We start from the raw sequence: 18,011 nt of genomic DNA on the forward strand, positions 1-18,011 counted from the left end.
GTGGTAACTGGAAAAGAAACAAAAGAAACAATCTAGGGAGATCTTAACCATTGGGTTTTGCTGTATACAAGGCAGAGAATTGCTGGTGTGTTGCATCTTGCATTACTGAGGCAGATACTGACCATTGCATTTCATCATGACAAGATACGAAGGCTTTTAAACTTTCATTAATCTGTTTTGTTAATCAAAGTTATTTCTTGTTTTGTCTGTTTGTTTATGCTTGCGATTCTGTTTCATTCAGGTGGGTGGTGCTGTGGTTTCCTGTATGTCTTGTTGTCATAAATCACTCACTTTTAAGATCACTTCATACCGACGCACATTATCAGTTTACTTGGTGAGATTAAGACTAAATACTACACTTGGAGGTGTTTTGTGTTTTTTTTTTTTTTTTTTTTTTCTCTTCACTGTCCATCAGAAAATAACTTCTGGTTTTCCTGAATGCTTTGTAAGGGTCTGGATTCTTGTTTTCTCTCTAATCAAAGTACTGAGCGTCCTCAGTCTCTGTGCCTGCTCTGTGCATGCCACATCAAGCACAGCAGAGCTGTCTGAGCCGCAAAGTAATGCAGTTGCCAGCAGGAATATGATACTTGCTAAAGTCTCTAGGAAAGCCTTTTATCTTTGGCAAGTAAGTATTTTACATGAAATTACACATGATGGTAAAGCCACAGATTTGAAGTGTAATAACTCCCTCAAGAAATGTTTTCCTTATTTAAGGTGTATATTTAGCCACTTCTGCCTGGTTTTAAAATAAAAAATATTTTTAAAGTTTGCACTTTTTTAAAGACACTGTGATGTCTGTGTATGGAAATAAATGTTTGCTTTTTTTTTGGGATTTTGCTTGTTTATTAATGATGCTTTGAATGCTTGCCATTGAAGTCTAGAGTATCAACAAAAGGAGAAGCTGCTGCTTTTTGGTGCAATAGATTGTAGTATAGTACGCTTCTAAATGCAGGGCGAGTGATGGAAGCTGTTGAATTAAAAATATGAATAGGTTTAAATATATTTAAGAATCTACTTACACGATTTTTGTACACTTGTGTGATTTTGTTCTTGTTTCAGGTGATCTATGCCATCCGCTTACAGAGAACAGGGAGATAAATTGGTGCTTTGGACTCTCTCGAGCGGCTGAAAGGAGAAACGTTACCCCGAGAATGAAGCAATAAAACATCCCTCTGCAGAACCGTATGATTGAAAACGCGGTCCAGCCCTCCTCTGCTGCCGGACATGCTTTTGTCCTTCTGCCCCGCTCACCCAATGTTGCAGTAATACAGATGGATCGTAGTAGAGAGGCAGAAATGGAGTTACGGAGATCCTCCAGCCCAGGCAAGCTAAGCAAGAATGACATGGATGCTGACAAGACCATGTGCCACAGCTGCTGCATCTGCGGTAAAAGTTTCCCTTTTCAGAGCTCCTTGTCGCAGCACATGAGGAAGCACACGGGTGAGAAGCCCTACAAATGCCCTTACTGTGATCACAGAGCTTCCCAAAAGGGCAACCTGAAGATCCACATTCGTAGTCACAGAACAGGCACTTTAAGTCAAGGGCACGAGGTGGAGATGGGAGAGGCGCAGCTGGGGGAGATGGGAGTTTCAGAGGGCCTGGGTGGGTGCACCAGCCCCACTAAGAGCACGTCCGCCTGCAACAAGATCTTGAACGGTACCGCTCAGGTAGATAGCAGCAAGATCTTGCTGCGAAGCAGCAAGAAGGAGGTCACGGAGACAGCGCCAGCTGAGGAGGATGGCAAGCTGACCTCCTACCAGTGCACCTTCTGCAAAAACAAATTTGAAAGGAAGAAGGACCTGGAGCAGCACCTGCATCAGGTCCACAAACCATTCAAGTGCAGGTTGTGTAATTACATGACCCTGAGGGAGGAGACACTGTTAAACCATGTAGAGAAGGACCATATAACAGCTCAGGTCCCAAATGGGGAGGCCTACGCTGAGAACTGCAAGAGCGAGTTGAGTGCGGGTGAGTTCCCGTGCGAAGTCTGTGGTCAAGCCTTTAGTCAAACCTGGTTCCTGAAAGCTCACATGAAAAAGCACAGGGGGTCATTTGATCACGGGTGCCACATTTGTGGCAGGAGATTCAAAGAGCCCTGGTTTCTCAAAAACCACATGAAGTCGCATGGCCCCAAGACCGGGAGCAAAAACAAACCAAAAAATGACTTGGAGCTCATAGCCACTATCAATGATGTGATACAGGAGGAGACGATTGTGACGGGCCTGTCTCTGTACGAAGTTTGCACCAAGTGCGGAAATCTGTTTACAAATATGGAAAGTCTGAAAGCGCATAATGCTGTTCACTACCGAGCGCAGCGGGGCAGCGCCGGGGATAAAGCCGAGGGCTTAATGGATGGGAGCCTAAGCTCCTCGGTAACGAAGCAGTTTTTCTTGCAGTGTCTCAATCTAAGGCCATCTGTAGGGCTGGATAGAGTTACAAGAGGACAGCCTGGGAAAAGAGTAGCCGAGCTGGATCCGGTCAGTAGCTACCAAGCTTGGCAGCTGGCCACCAAAGGAAAAGTAGTCGAGCCTTCCGAGTATGTGAAGTATGTGGGATGGGATGAGGCTCTGGCGGATGCAGATGTGACTTACGACAAGGATAAGAGAGAGTATATCCTCGTCAACCAGGAGAAGCGCAAGCGAGACCAGGACTCGCCCAGCTCTTCCAGCAACCCCAAGAAGAAGAGCTGCACCAGTGGGCGCCCAGAGAAAACTGGTGGCGCACCGCTGGGGGAGAGCTGCCCGCTGGCCCAGGGCGACCTGGACTACCGTCCCGCCTCGCGGCAGAGCCGGCGGGCCACCCAGAACAAGTCCACTGAGTGCTTCGAGTGCGGAAAGATCTTCCGCACCTATCACCAAATGGTGCTGCACTCCCGGGTGCACCGCAAGGAGCGGAGGAGCTGCGGCGAAGGGGGGACGGCCGCCCAGCCTGACCGCTACGGCTCCAGCAGCGAGGAAGGGGACTCGGGGTCCGTCAGTGGGCCCAGCACCCCCGGCTCGGCATCTGCCCCGGAGGACTCGGCTACCTCTGGCCTGGGGGAGGAGGGGGCTGAGGAGAGCTCGGAGGAGGGAGCAGCCAACCCCTCGCTAGGTAAGATCATTCCCAGCCTTGTCTCGCTCGCTGTCGCTGGTCCCTGCGCCTCCCGGTGCGGGACAAGGGGATGATCAGAGGGATAGATGCGTGAAAACATGCGAGAGGTTTTAAGGGTGGTGTGGATGGGGCCCTGTGCCCGCTGAGCGCTGCGGGTTGTCTCGGCATGGAGACTCGTCATTTCTGGTGCAGGTAATAAAAGCGAGATCAGAGAACATCTTCATAAGATGCACGTGAACTTGTATTTCGGTGAAGGACATCTGAGAAATATCTTAGTTGCCTATAGCAACGCTGTAGGGTAGTGTCTTCCCTGGACATCTCGGGGGGGCTGTTTTTTGCCAGTTTATGGGCATCCCATGCACCATTCTGCCTGTAGCGTGTAGGTGCAGTGAGGCACTGTGTGGTGTAGCCCTGAAGCGCCTAAACTTGTTAATCGCCAGCGTGAGAGGCATCTCTCTCCTCTTCTCTGCTTTGCTTCCCAAACTGTGTTTGTAACTCTAAAGGCTATAATTAATCTCTCTGGATTAAAGGAGTCCTTTGAGCCCAACACTACTAAATGGAACAAATTATTCTCCAAATAACAGCAATGTAAATATTTAAAAGAACACCATTGAGCACTTTTGTATCTTTTTCTTTTTTTATGTTTTATTTTTATTGTTCACCATTCTTTGTTTATAATACCCTCTTAGAAATGTGAGATTAGCCATTCTTTCCTTACTAGCCTTGCGCTGGTTTTTTGTTTGTTTTCTGTTTGGTGAACAATAACATTTTCCTCTCTTAATTCCTTTTGTTGTGAAGAACGTAGTTATCTGTAGAGTTAAACTCATTTTCAAGACATCGCGGATGAAATAATCTGCACCACTGTGGAAGAGTGGGTTTTATTCAATTAGCTGTTTTTTTTCAGGATTTTGTATAATGTTGTGCTTTCTCCTGGCTACAGAGCCCGCAGCAGAAAAGCAACATTTTCCAGAATTGTGTATGAATAGTTACATGTTTTTCATAAATTTTTGAAGCAATGTTGGAGATATATATATATATATTTATTTTTTTTTATCATGAAGTTTCTTCCGTGAAAGTCCCATGGTTTTAGGACAACTAAAGTTGGGGATGACACTGCTTGGCAATATAACTTTCAAAATGTAAGGCGCAGAGAGAAGAGAGCTCCAAAGGACTAAAATTGTAAAAAATTAAACCCATCTGTTTGTCCTTAAACGTACAAGAACGGTCCTAAACTTGATTTTGTTACAACTTGGATTAAGTCCCTCATGGACAAATTGAGTGCACACTAGAACAGAAATGTAAATTAAACCAAGAACTACACTTTTTTTTTTTTTAATGCTTTCTTGCCCTTTCTATAAACCACAACTCTAAATAGTCCTAGTGACAAGCTGACTTAAATATTCTCACTATGATTACTTGTCCATTTAAAAGACTCAAAATTTGGCTTTCCTATCTGCTGTTGGATTTTGGACACTTAAACGAAGTTCCTTGTGGGAGCAAGCGTACATGTTATTTTGTGTGAAAATCCATCCACTGCCACCTGAAGTACCTAGGTACAGTCGACACAAGATGCAGTGATAAAAATGCAACTTTGTCTGGAGTTAAATGGGGCTGCCATGTTTTACTGGTGTAACATACAGTGCCCTTATGGAAACTGCTGTGATGGAAAACCATCTCTCTGGAGACAGGCTGAAAACACCAAAACACTTTTGCACGTGGTGTTCAAATAGGAAAGCTGTTCTTGTGCACTCTCTGTATTAAGCACTTCATTTTTGACAAGAGGAGCCATCTCGTCTCTTTGCCTGTCCTGCTTCTTGCCTCAACTCAAGCTCAGCCCTTGTTGCAGGAGTGAAAGGTGAGAGTTAAAGCCACACAGCAGTTTCTGTCACAGGAATTAAGGTTTAACTGATGTCACTAGCCAACACCTGGAAACTTGTTTCTCTGGTTGCCAAATTGGTCTTTATCTTCTTAAACTGTAAAGAAGCAGCAAATTGATGGGCCTAAGTAAAGGTGCATCTTGGCAGAGAGATGAGTTTATATTGATTGACTGGGAGGGTGGCTGCTGCATTTTATATTTGCTAATGTCACAGCTGAAGAGCTCATCAATTAGTAAATTGGCTAATAAGAAACATTTTAATCTTATGACCAAGAGAAATGTTACCCTTGCTTCTTAATAGAGTTCAGTTAAATAAAATCACTGTGCTTCTTAATAGAGTTCAGTTAAATAAAATCACTGTCAATGGAGTGAAAAATTTTCGTAAGTGACAAAGGATTTTTTTGGATTCAAAAGAAAGTTGGGTTTTGGTGGTGTGGGTTTTTTTTTTTTTTTTTTTTTTTTTTTTTAAGGAGTTTTCATAGGTCAATGTTCAAGACTTAAGTTTCTTAATTTTCTCTTCATAGTATGCAGATTTACTGACACTGCCCTTATATTGTTTCCGAAGGGACTGGGTACCTTCTGTCCAGCAGGCTGTAGGATTAGTTTTTACTCTTGTGCAGGTTGCTGCTTCAACTTAAGAGGCTTTCTTTCCCTGCTCTGCAAACAGAAACTTAAGGTGTACAGAATATAGGCCAAATTCCACCCTCATGTACACTTCTGCTAAAATCGGGTGTTCTGGTGTGGCCTTGAAGTACATTTTGTCCTAGAAGTGCTGCGGTTGGCTATCCTCCGCTGCAGCTTTTTGGAGTTATTCTTGCCGGTGAAGCTTTTCCATTGAGAGCTGCGCTCCACCCCCACGGACAGCATCCTTCCCCAGTGGAGGAGAGCAAGCAGCCCTCTCTGTTCCTGTTATTAATATGCCTTCTACAGTATTATTTTTACTCAGGCTGTGGTCAGAAAAATCTTGTGCTACTCATAAGGTTATATAATACCTGTATTACTTTTTTTTTCCCCCCATATCTTTACTCCCCCCCCTTGACACATTACTCTGTTATCTTGGGTCAGAAAAGGGCCTTGAGACTGCCAAGTATTGAATGTTGTGGCCTTGACTCAGCTGAAAGTGCTTCTTTGCACGTTTAATTCTTAATAATCTGCGGAGTCCTGTTGACACGCAGTGTCTTACGTCAGGGAAGCTGACAATGCCCCTCCGTGGTCATTTAAGGCGAGCAGATGTGTTGGGGCTGAGGGTGGCTGGGGCTGGGGAAGTACTGATAGGGCTTATTGGGAGAAGAGCAAGAATTGCACCTTGCATGTGAAATGGGATTGAGAGCCCCCACGGTAGGCACTTCTTTGCTCTTAATACATCGGTAATTTGTCTCTGCTGTGCACGTAGTACTCTACATAATGCACGTGGGTAGTGTTAGCAAACCCAGCTTATCAACTGCCCAGCAGGTAAGGTAGCTGGTTACAAAGTGCTTTCCATCTTGTTGGAAGGAGGGTAAAAATTAGTTTTCTAGAGTCACATAGGCAGGGTACTGCGTGTTATCTGTCATGCAAAGATACACACGTCATGCGTGTATCTCCTTCGTGTGACAGCCATGTGGGAAAAGGTGGCTCAGAGCAAATTAGCTCTGTTAAGGGCAGACTTTAAATATCTTTGAGGTCTTCCTACCCCAGATAAATCTTTGTTTTTATTTGGCATTCAAGCCAGTAGCAAACTGTACCTGGATTTCCACTAAGCTGCGTCCAAAGCTGTTTGAACCACCTGTGAGTTGTTGCTCAGGACTTCCCCAACCTGAGGCTTTTTTTGGTGATTTTTAATTTTTAACTAAAAAAACCTCCCAAGCCTGGAGTTATGACTGAGAGAGTAGAGGGGAATTACGTATATGTTGATAAAAGTGGAAGGGAAAATACTTTTTAGACCTTTCAGCTTCTCAACTACAAGGTAGTTTTAGGTATGCCAAAGAAATAATTCAGCCTGTGTGCATTTGGTGGTTAGTACTTTTAAGGCTCAACGTGGGCCCCCTCATTGTCATGGTGTGTTTAGCAGTGAGGGTGTTAACCGTTTGTTACATTGGGCACTCAATTTCAGTCCTGAAATGAAGAAGGAAGTAAAATTTTTTTTTTTTTTGAGGCTGTGACTGCTGCTGGCAGGTGGGAAGATGAAGAAAAGTGAAAACGATTTAAATACCACTTGGCGCTCGTCACCAGTGTAGTAAGAGCACAGGCTTGTGCTACTGCAGTCGGTAAGGGAGTGCCATAAAGGTGGTACTTCATTTTGCATGTATGCGCCAGATTAAGCAGGAAGTAAATGTTAAAAATAGTCGGGGGGAGAGGGGGTAGAAAAGGGTTGTTCTGTAGGAATAAAGGAGAGAGATGCTGCTGCTTCTAGCCTGACCTCGTCAAGGAAGGATGTCAGGGAAAGGAGAGAGTGTTGCACCTTAGAGGGAATGCTGCATCCAGTGAAAACCGTCTCCTCCATTTTGTTTCCTTTCTCTCCTGCCTCTTCTCACCGTTTTCTTTTCCTTTTTCTTTTTCCTTCTGTCAGACTCCTCCGGATTTTTGAAATGCTTTAAGAAGAGACTGATACACTTTTACTCAACACATACTGTTTTTATTACCCTGGCTAATGCAGGAGGGGGCTGATGGCAAGGGAGGAATGTTGTGCTGGGCCCTGTACGAACACAGCTTTGGGCCCAAGGAGCTCGTAGTCTGACTGGATGAGGTGGACACAAATTGCTGGACCGCACGGGATATAAATAAAGCAGTGCATACAAACCAGCGGTGCGTGGCCACATTTGGCTTGTTTCAGGAATTACGGGTTGTGTGGTGGGACTTGCACAGAAGAAGATGAGCTCCATGAAGGGGCGAGAGAAGAGAAGGGAGTAGGGTGCAGGGAGGAGAGAAAAGGGGATGGAGGAAGGTAGAGAGGAGCTGGAATGCCCGTCCTGGGTGAAGGCACCTCGGTGGAGGGAGCTGGGCCGTGTGATGAGGTTTCAAAGAGGAAGGGAGACTGAAAAGAGGTGTGGGGATGGCATTGGGGTTCAGACCCTCCAAGGCAGTGCCAGGGTGCTTGGTGACTTGCACTGAAGCCCTGAGGGCTCCTGATGCCCCACACCAGGAGGTGGGTAACTCCAAGAGAATTTCCGTGTGAAAACCAGGTCTGGAGCAGTCACACGAATGGGAGACAGCAGCAGGAGCTGGCCTCGTCCACACCTGCCAGTGGACCCACCGGCTTGTTACTGATCTGCTAAAATGTCTGAACTCTCAGCACCTTCCTTGGTTTTAGCTTAAGCAAAACAAAACAAACCCCCCCAAAACCCCATCACAAAAAAAAACCCAAAACGAAAATCCAAAGAGCTGTGCCTCATTTTAGGGCTCTTTGTGTTTGTTACATTTAAAAAAAACTCCTATAAATCCATGGTCAGACACTGATTTAGTGTCTTTATTAGTAAATTGAAGGAGAAGATACAGCTGCCTGTGATTTGCTTACAGATTATACAAACTGGGGGATGTAACACCATTTATTCCAGTTATGTTACAAGAAAATCCTATATGTAAATGGGAATGCTTGAATAGAAACATAATGGCATTAGTAAGTTTTGTGAAAGAACAACAGTAGGAGAGATTTATGAAGCGTAAATTAGGAGTTTGTGTCACTCAGAGAGAAATTAGAACAAATCCAAGAGCTGGAACTTCAATGAGAAGTACCTAATTTCATCAGGCTTTTGATTTAAAATAAATCAGAAGTAAAAATTGTCCAGAGTTGCTTTAATTTTCCAGTAAAAAGGTGAGGCTGTAATTTGGAGGAGGAGAGGAACAGTAAGAATAAAATAGCTAAGCAAGTGAAAATAGAAAAATGTATAGTAACTCCAAAGAAGAGAGAAAGATAGTCCTAGTAAATGTTTTCTGTTGTCCAAGTGAGTGCATGAAACGCATCTGCCAGTATTCAGTACCAGGGCTTCATTGTTCTGCTTATATGAAAAAAAATGTTTCTCTGTGTGCAAGAGAAGTCCTCTCCACTGTTTGAAAATCCAACACATTTATTATCTGTCTTAATCAAATAGTTAGGCTTTAGATACTTCTCATGCCACATTTCCTCTTACTGTAAATCCCACAGTATAATGCCATTGAATGCAGTGTTGGGACCGTTTACACCAAATGAGGATCTTGTTCTATATGTAGTCTTCAGTATGTTGAAGTTATTTAGGATATTTATTTTGCAGAATAAGCATGCAACAAATTGGAGAATGTCTCAGTGTGGGACAATTGGTAACTCCTGCCCTAGGCTTCCAAGAAGCAAGGTAGTTTCAAGGAAGAACGGTGTCTTAGTGGCTTCTATTAGATCCCTACCATGAAGATAAAAATGTTACGCTGTGATTACATACTTCACCAGTTAATTTCGGCATTGCTGAGGAGTGGTTGTTGAAATATAAAACACCCTCGACTTTTCAACCCCAACTAATTGTTTTGGTTGTTAATGCCAGTGGGATTAATGCCAGAATTTTCAAATACAGCAAGTTGATGGTTCAAATCATAGGGGAAGTTAGGCAGAGGCAAGGACTCTGTGCTTTCAGAAGTAAGATCCATTAGGTGTTGTTTGGGACTTTACAAAGTTGGAATTGTTCCTTAAAGCAAATTCAGTGGATCAGGACTAGATCAGTTACCGAGTTTGAACGCGACTGATAATACCAGTCAGAAATGTCTCTTTTATATCTACCTTGCTGTAATGCACGTAGTCCAATCCTGATGCACGTAGCAAAGACACGTGCGGTGTGGTATTGTCTCATGATCTGAAGTTTCTCTGCAAAGCACTGCAGGTTGGAGCATCATTTTTGACCAGTACAGGCCTATGTGTATCTCCACAGCAGCACTTTGTTTCCTCTTCCCTTCCCTTCGCGCTTTTGTACACTCTTGAGGGCTGCAGAGGATATCTCCTATGTGCGAGTATATTTCTGTGGTGCTGCCATCAGCAATAGCTTTTTGCTGTTAGTTATGTGGGTTGGTATGAATGGAAAGAAGAACAGAGGGAACAGAGCAAAATAGACATTATGCTGATCATGCCAAGAAAATGGATAACAAAAATTATGGCAGCCAGAATCACTGAAGTGTATGTATATTGAGGGAGAGGAAGAGAGAAGAGCCGTAAGAGTATCTAGAAGTGCAGTTAAAGTTGTCCCTCGGCGGGTGTACCTCACACGGATGAAGTTGCTTGGCCCTTTATTTTAGGCTGATGGTGGGAGCTGTGCTTCAAGAAGCTCATGCAAAAAGTGTTTGACTGGAACAGGGCAGCAATGCTTTGGGATAATGCAGTCTGTACACATTAATGATGTACATTACCCTGACATCATGTTAACTAAGGAACGTTTAACGATTGCCCTCTAGGCATCTTGGGTAATTTCCACTATGTTCCTGATTACCGTGCTCTGCGTTACTTGGTCCTGTTTTACTGTGTCTCATGTAATGTGGGTGGCCAGCGAGAGTGTTAAAGAGTAATTCAAGTTCCTCTCGCGATGAGGCAGGGTGATAGGGAACAGATAACACACCGTCAGCTCAAGTCAGAACTAAGGCTTGCTGGCTGAGCTTGAGATACTTCAGTAGATGAATGATTTCTCACAACAGAGATTTGCTTTTGTTGTTGCTCAGAGAAAACTTCTTTTGCAGCATTTTGAAGTTACTGATCCAACTGTTGCACTGCTTTTGTTCCTTGCAAACATTTCAGTGGGGGTCTTAAACATTTAAGTAGTGAAGAGTTTTGTGCGGGGTATTTTGATACAGCATGTATCTTCTACTGTATTTAGCTTTAATTGTTAGTGTTCTTTTTTTGCAGGTTACCGTATACAGTAACAAGAGACACAGTTAGACAGAAGTATTGTTTATACAGTTTATTGTAACTGTAGGTCTGTGATATAAGTGACTAAAGCATAGCTCAGCTTGGAAGAAAACTTGTACCAAGATCCTAATAGAGAGATAGGTTTACCCAGCCTTTATTTTATCTGTTAGAAAGCAAGGAAGTGAGTGTGGTTTCATAAAGGTAGATGATAGCAGGATAAACTTTGCCCTGAGGCTTATGTAAGGTGTCCAAAGCAAGATTAGTTCTTCATACTTCTTCCACAACTTTTGGAAATGCTGTCACAAGAGCTGCTTCTAAGGATTGTTTGTGTCTATGTTTAGTCCTTCCTAAATTGCTAATCTCCATTCCATGCTTACCAAACAGTAGCATTTAAAAAAAAAAAAATATTTCCAAGGGTGTGGAAAGCTATTAGCCATCTTGGTTTCTGTTTGTGTATTCGAAACTACCCCTTTACGTTTATATCAGTTGCACAGAGGTTCCAGTTTTCATAGTTGGCTTTTAGCTTTTCTTCAGCAAGTGTTATAAACAGCTGCGTATAGGAACGTGCACTTGGGAATCCAGCTGCACAGTAACTTGGCTTTCTCAAAACCCTCACTTCTTCATGCCTACCCTGGCATTGCTGCCTTGTAAAAGCTAGTTTAGCAGTTCTGGTATTTCTTGGTACCGGATGTTTCTATTACATCAAGCTATAGCATGTAAAATACTGCTTTGTGACATTTACAGTCATAAGATCACATTATGTAGTGTTTTTATTTTCTAGCGGTTTCTGAGTAGTGAATGAGGACTCCCTTCCCCCCAGCTAGTAAAACAATATTCAGGCAATGAAAATTGCAATGGTAGTGTTTTTAATCTGATTTCCAAATGTTTCCATAGCGCTGGGGCTGTGTTAAGTGGGATTCTACTGATCTGTAAATGACTGGTAAAGAGAGACTTGTGTAGATGTCTTTGATGTTGAATCTTTTTGCTGCTCTTAACATTATGGTTCACAGTTTGCCCTTTATCCATCTTAAACTGAGAAGTTTGGGGTTTCTTTGTTAACCCATTAGGTTTTCGCAGCAGATGCTCTCAGTGGATATGGTGGGCTAAATTCTGTGGGAGCTGAAACCTGGTGGAGTCCCAGGGCTGCACAGGGTATAGAAGTAATGTGCGGTTTGGCCTAGTGTTGGTAGATAATTTGTTTTCTGCAGGTGCATTTTACAAATACAAGTCTTACCAGCTCACTTGACTTCACTTTATTACCTTTTAACCCAGTAGTCTCATTCGAGCACTGGATTGCTTTAACTTGAATGGGCCTGGCTATGGTACCGGTCATACTGGTAAAAGTCAAGAGCAACTTAGCTGCAGTCAAGAGAACACTTTACTGTGAGAGCATCAATATTTTTTTTTATTCTCAGTTTTCTCTTGATTGCCTACAAGGTTTATCAGCAGTAAATCTGGATTTTTGGGGAGGTGAAAAGCATATAGTGAATTTTACAGGAAGTGTGGAGGAAAACTTTGAGTTTTTCATTATCATTTTCAGTGCCCTAGTCCTTGAATGAGACTTTTTGGATCCGTGTTGCACTTGGTGTGTGGCTGCTACTATGCCGTATTTTGTGACTTATATCTAGACGTTACTCTCAGTGCCTGGAGTGGATTTGTAAATGTGTAGGCAACTTATTTTCATGGTGAATTTGTTTTCCTTGTTTATAGACAGCATGGGTTTGAACTGGCAAATTGTTGAATGCTTTGGCCCCGATCCAGCAAAACTCATAACTGCTGGCTTGATTTTAAGCATATGAGCAGTCAGGTTGGAATCATTGTTAACTGTTTTGTTGAACCACTTGGCACCTAATGGCTTGAGGTTAGAGAAGAATAGAGAAATCTTTATTTTCTGTAATCGATGCCAGTGTAAATTGCATATCAAACTTTACACGGGATAAGACATAGAGGAGGAGCAAGTCTGAGAATTGTCTTTTGTGGCTACTCTGTTAATGGATCCGGTTACACTTTAGTGATGCTAAGGGCAAAAATCCAACATTTTGTCCTTTTAAAGTGCAGAATCTCTATTGAGAAAGTGTCCATGTGAAAGACAAGAGTACTTTCTCAATTGATGGTTATTGTAACTTGGATATGGGTGCTTACTTAACATGGATTTAGAGCATGAGATAATCCTCCTCATACAGGACCCGTGGGGGTAGATTTGCCCTCCTTCTTTTTAGAACTTTGTTTTCCAGGTTGGTAATCTCAAACCTCAGATACTCATTATCTCTGTTGCTTCAAATAACAGAAAAATAAATAGCCATTAAATGTCTTTTTTTTTTTTTTTTTTTTGTCATATCACAGCTGTAATTTTAGTCTTGTTTGGGAGCAATAAGTTAGGGGTAGTTACTCCAAGTCAGATGTCTCTTTTTTTTTTTTTTTCTGAAAGGATACAAAATCACTGATTTATTTTATTATTTTTTTAAGACTAAATTTGGGTTTAGTTTGTAATACAAGATACTCCCAAACCTTGTGTTTCTTTGAGATAACAAATTCATCAGGCAGTTGAAGGCATGAGCTACACCTAACAGCACTTCAGAGGTGTGTGTTATCTCAGGATAGCATATGTCTTGTGATGTCTTACTGCTTAAATAGCATTTGAGGCAAGCTGCTGTCAGCAAAAACTAAATATTGGGGGGGGGGAGGGAATGACGATGACACAGGACAACCACAAGGGAAATATACAGGTTCTTTTGGAAAACGGCCTTTCCCCCCCACCCCCCGTGAAACATTCTCAGTGTCTTTTTAACAACAGAGGTTGCACGCCAGTGTCATGGTGGTGAGAGACTGAGTGCAATGAGTCGGGATGATAACGGGATGTAAAAGACTTCATCTCTTCCTATCCCCGCTGTACCCCAAGGTAGTGGAGCAAATGCTGCACGTGGGCTTTGCTTTCTGCATGTTTTGCTATGTGTGTAGCACCAGTGAACCAAAGGTGTGTTCAGTTGTCTGTGATTTAGCCTTTATTCAGTAGGTAGCAAAGCCTTTTTTTACAAGATAATGAAGCAAATAGATCCTTCTCTTCCCTTAACAGAGAATTCAGGAAGTACAGCTTACACTGCACATGGAACACATTAATCCTAAACCCCCTTATAATACTTTGCAGAAGTTTCTTGTCCTTACACATGCCTGTATCCACACGCACAGCAATTTCCCAGAAACGTCTTAACCTTAAGTACTGTTGAAGCCTGGAGAAGCCTTAAAAAAAATAGTCAAACACAGAATGGCAAGTAAAGTTGTAACAGGAAAAAATTAATCTTTACTTGGATTGTTCTGGGACAACAAAATGGGTGTGTGTAAGTGAGGATCACTGCTTGCTACTGTGTAGTGCTAAATAAGTTTGACAAGGAAGCCTCAATGCTGTTTTTTGTGTGGAAATATGGACTGTTGTTTTTTTCATCAGTTTATACACACAGACATGACGTATTAGTCAAACATAATCACTTTATTTTGCAAGTGAAGTTGTTAGGGTTTTTTTATCTCTGTTGTCAGCATGCAAGTGCCTAATATTAAGGCTCGTAATGGAAATGAGGTGTTACTAATGCATAATGAAAATTTTATGCGCTGGTAAAATTTTCTGCTAGACTGACCTTTCTTGGTCAGTTATATTAGAGCAAGATATTTTTTTTTTAAATTTCTTAGGATGTATTCAGTAAATTGAAATACTGAGTTCACTCAACACAAGTCATCATGGAAAGTACTCTTCATACGGTATTTACTCAAATTCCAGTTTTGCAACTTTCTTTGAGGCCTTCAGAAGCCAAAAGGAAAGAAACATGATACCTAGGGAGGTGAAGGCTGGAACGGGCCAAAGATGTAATGTAATTAACTCCGTCAAGCTGAAAAATGTTCGAGAAAGGCAAGGCAAAAATTCAGCAAGTGTGTGAGTGTATGCAACAAGTATAGATTAATATATATAAATGGGAAGGTACTGATGTGTTACTGTTAGAGATGCATCCAAGTGATGTAAACAACTTCTGGAAGCTCGTTGATACTTCCAAGCAGACCTCTGGTGCTGACAGCCCTGCAGAGAGAGCCCTGTCGTAGCGGGGAACGGAAGGCAGGCAAAAGCAGAAGCCAGAAATGCAGACTTCTGCAATAACTGCCCCCTCTGTGAATTTGCTTTCTAACCTGAATGTGTTTGGTTTGATGCACGGTATCGAAAGCATCATGCAGCGCGTACATTTTAAGACAGCCTATCTACATTTCTTTTGTTGAGGGTCTGAATTTAGAGTGAGACAAAGTGCCATTTTTCCTGACGCATCTCAGCCGAGAGACCTTTCTGGGGGCATTTCCCTTTGATCCAGCTCCTTGCGACGGTGACACGGTTGTGAACTGAAGAAAGTGGTAGAAGCGTTTGTCTTGAAGGGGTTGGTCTGGATTGAGGCGCTTGTCAGCTGCAAACCCTAGGTGGTTTAGGTAGAAAGGGTAGCAAGTGGGAGCCTGAGGAGCAGCCTTGGAAAAAAAGCTGAATCGATGGCATAAGGAAGTAAGCTGGAGGTAGTAAGCATGTTAATGTTTGCGTAAGCGGTGACATGGCGTTAGCTTACTAATGGGAGAAGGGCTACGAGGACGGCCGAGGCCTGGAGCAGCACGTGCCCGGGAGGTTGGCACGCTGCGGGGAGTCAGCCTGGGCAGGCACTGTTGATGCTCGAAAAAACGGTGTCGTTTAAAGGAAGGAAATCGGTGACCGCGGAGTGCACGTGGAGAGAAAGCGGAGCACCGAGGAAGGAGGTGCCATAGCCGAGCGTCATCCTGTTCACGTTGGGCTGTGGGAGTGTATCAGGGCAGGAGGCTGGTTACACAGTGCCCCTGCCACAACCCTCGGCAGCAGTCCCAGCGCTTGAAGCTGTGCATGGCGGCAGAGCAGGTGAAAGAAAAACGGGTAAAAGTTTCTTTCAGGTCCTGAGAACAGCAGAAACTGAAAAGGGAAGGAGAAGTGATAACAGCGAAGTGTACAAGCGAGGGATTCCGTTTTGATACGTTGTGTGTCTTAGTGTTTCACCTGGTAAATCACAAGGATGACTACATTCCTTTGTGCCTTTTCATCTGAGCGCTTGAGTGTCGGGAGATAATTGTTACGGTTTGAGAAGTACTTTGAAAGACGACGTTTGCAGTTCTTGTACGTGTGTTTCACTTTCCTGGTGTACAGGGAAAAGGAATAAATATATTTTTATCAAAAGTGTCGTTGAATGGGAAGATTCAAAATGATAAAGTGCTGGGCTTTGAAAACATGACTCTTAAAACTGGTGTGTCTGGACCTCTTGGCTTAAACATAGCATGTCATTTCAAAGGCACTGAAGGCAGATACATAACTTGCCTCAGATGTTTAGATACAGTAGAGCAATCACACATGGTGTTTTGAACAAAGTTGTATATACCCTAGTATTTTATGAACAATACTGTAATTCCAGACACCTTTCTTTGCCTGTATTTTCACACAAGTAAATCGGCACCAATGGCAAGCACTGTTTGTCAATCCAGCTTCAGAATCCTAATGTGTTGTTTTCGTGTTACAGATACTTGAAAGTACTTGCTATATTTCTTTCATGAAATTTTTTCAACATGAAATTAACAGCTTGTGGATAGCTAAGGTTGCACATTGGATTCATAATCAGTTTTATATGGAATATTTTATTTTCTGTCTTTTTTTCATTTTGGGGGCATTTACTTAGTAACAGAACTTCCATCAACTCCTGCTGTTTATTCTTTACCCTTAAGCTATAGCCCTTTGTTGCGGCATCGCAGTGTTGACCCTGGAACCAATTACTATGCATAACATCCAGAAGATGATGAGGCTTATTCTGCAGCCGTTGTTTTCCAGTAGCCTTGGTATACGTAAGTCTCTCATAGTACATGGAGCAGTAGGATAAATCTGTTTAAGAACTTTGTAACGCTACCTGGCCAAAAACAACAGTAAAAGCAATATGGGAGAAAATAGGCTGCTTTGCCAGTCTCTTGTTTTACAGTCCCGAGAGCGCAGCTGGGAAGGCTACAGCATTCTTCCTGCGTTCAGAGAGTCGGGATGTTCTCCATTAGTTTTGATGTCTGTCTCTTCCCTGGAAGTGAGTGCATGTGCAAATGTCATACAGATGTTGTATGAAAGCTTAATTGTGCGTCTCTTCACTTTAAGCAGTGGTACTGTTCTGTTTTGACCCCCACCCCAAAAGGGTTTTCCTGAGAAGAGAAGGGAAACTGTTTTCCCATTCTTCCCTTACTCAGGGGTTAATTGCATTCTGCACTGCAACTATACTTCAGCAAAAGCTGAATGGAAGAACAAGACTTCCGACAAAAAGGCGGAAGTTTTTAGGCTAGCTTAGATTTTCTGTTCTTTTTTTTTAGGAATCAGAAGTCATTACCAATTTCAGCCAAAAGAAGAAATCCCACCCTGAGGTTACGTTTCATCCACTCAGTTTGCTTCTGAGAGGGCTTAAATCTCTCTGCTCTTTCCTCCCATTTGGTTGCTGGTTGTTGACAGCCCAGCTCAGTTAAATTGTCACAGGTGCAACTGTAAGCAGCTAGCAGGAACTGAAGAAACATGGGTAATCCCACTGAGGAAATCCCCTAGTAACTTGGTGCTCGCTTGAAGCAGAAGACCAGAAATACAGTTAGAGGCAGTTAGAAAAAAGGAAGAAAAAACATCTTAGCTCATGAATCAAAATTAAAGGGATATTCTCTGCTCTAATTTCTGGGGTTAACGTGTTATCACAACTCTTCTCATAGAGTCTTCTGTATCTAGACTCCTGAAACCAATGAAGGAATCACTTGATTACGCTCTTAAAGTGAATACCCTACTCTGGTTCTGGGATGGCAGATAGGCAGTCAGATTGGATAAACGTGTTTATTTTTATTTTGCTGTATTTATTTCTGTGTATGCCTTTGTGCCCATTAACTTGTCATGCTTTCACAATCGCCAGTATAATATTTTTCCCCCTTTATTTTTAAACACCCCCTCCAATACAACAAAATGAAACAAGCCATTCTTTCAAGATGTCTGAGACCTGACTTGTTTATGTTTTCAGATGAGAAATAACAAGACTAGTCTCATAATTTTCATGAACAAATGTAACATGGAATTTTTTTTCAGTCACCTGAAAAAAAATGAGATTGTCAAAATCAGCTTCTAATCTAACATGGCTTGTGACTTAAGTTTGTCTTTGGAAGAAGATTAAT

General features: G+C 42.6%; 1 protein-coding gene across 1 annotated transcript in view; it reads left to right on the forward strand.

Moving 5' to 3' along the window:
* Positions 1-1,184: 1,184 nt before the first annotated feature.
* Positions 1,185-18,011, forward strand: part of ZNF516 (zinc finger protein 516) — a gene marked incomplete at both ends in the record, with an annotated part of 90,066 nt that continues 73,239 nt past the window's right edge. Inside the window, one exon of the mRNA XM_082499453.1 lies at positions 1,185-3,090. Coding sequence (XP_082355579.1) covers positions 1,185-3,090 — 1,906 coding nt within the window. The remainder of the gene's footprint in view (positions 3,091-18,011) is intronic.

The sequence above is a fragment of the Vanellus vanellus genome, assembly GCF_965231255.1.
Source record: "Vanellus vanellus genome assembly, chromosome: 2".
In the NCBI taxonomy this organism is placed as follows: domain Eukaryota; kingdom Metazoa; phylum Chordata; class Aves; order Charadriiformes; family Charadriidae; genus Vanellus; species Vanellus vanellus.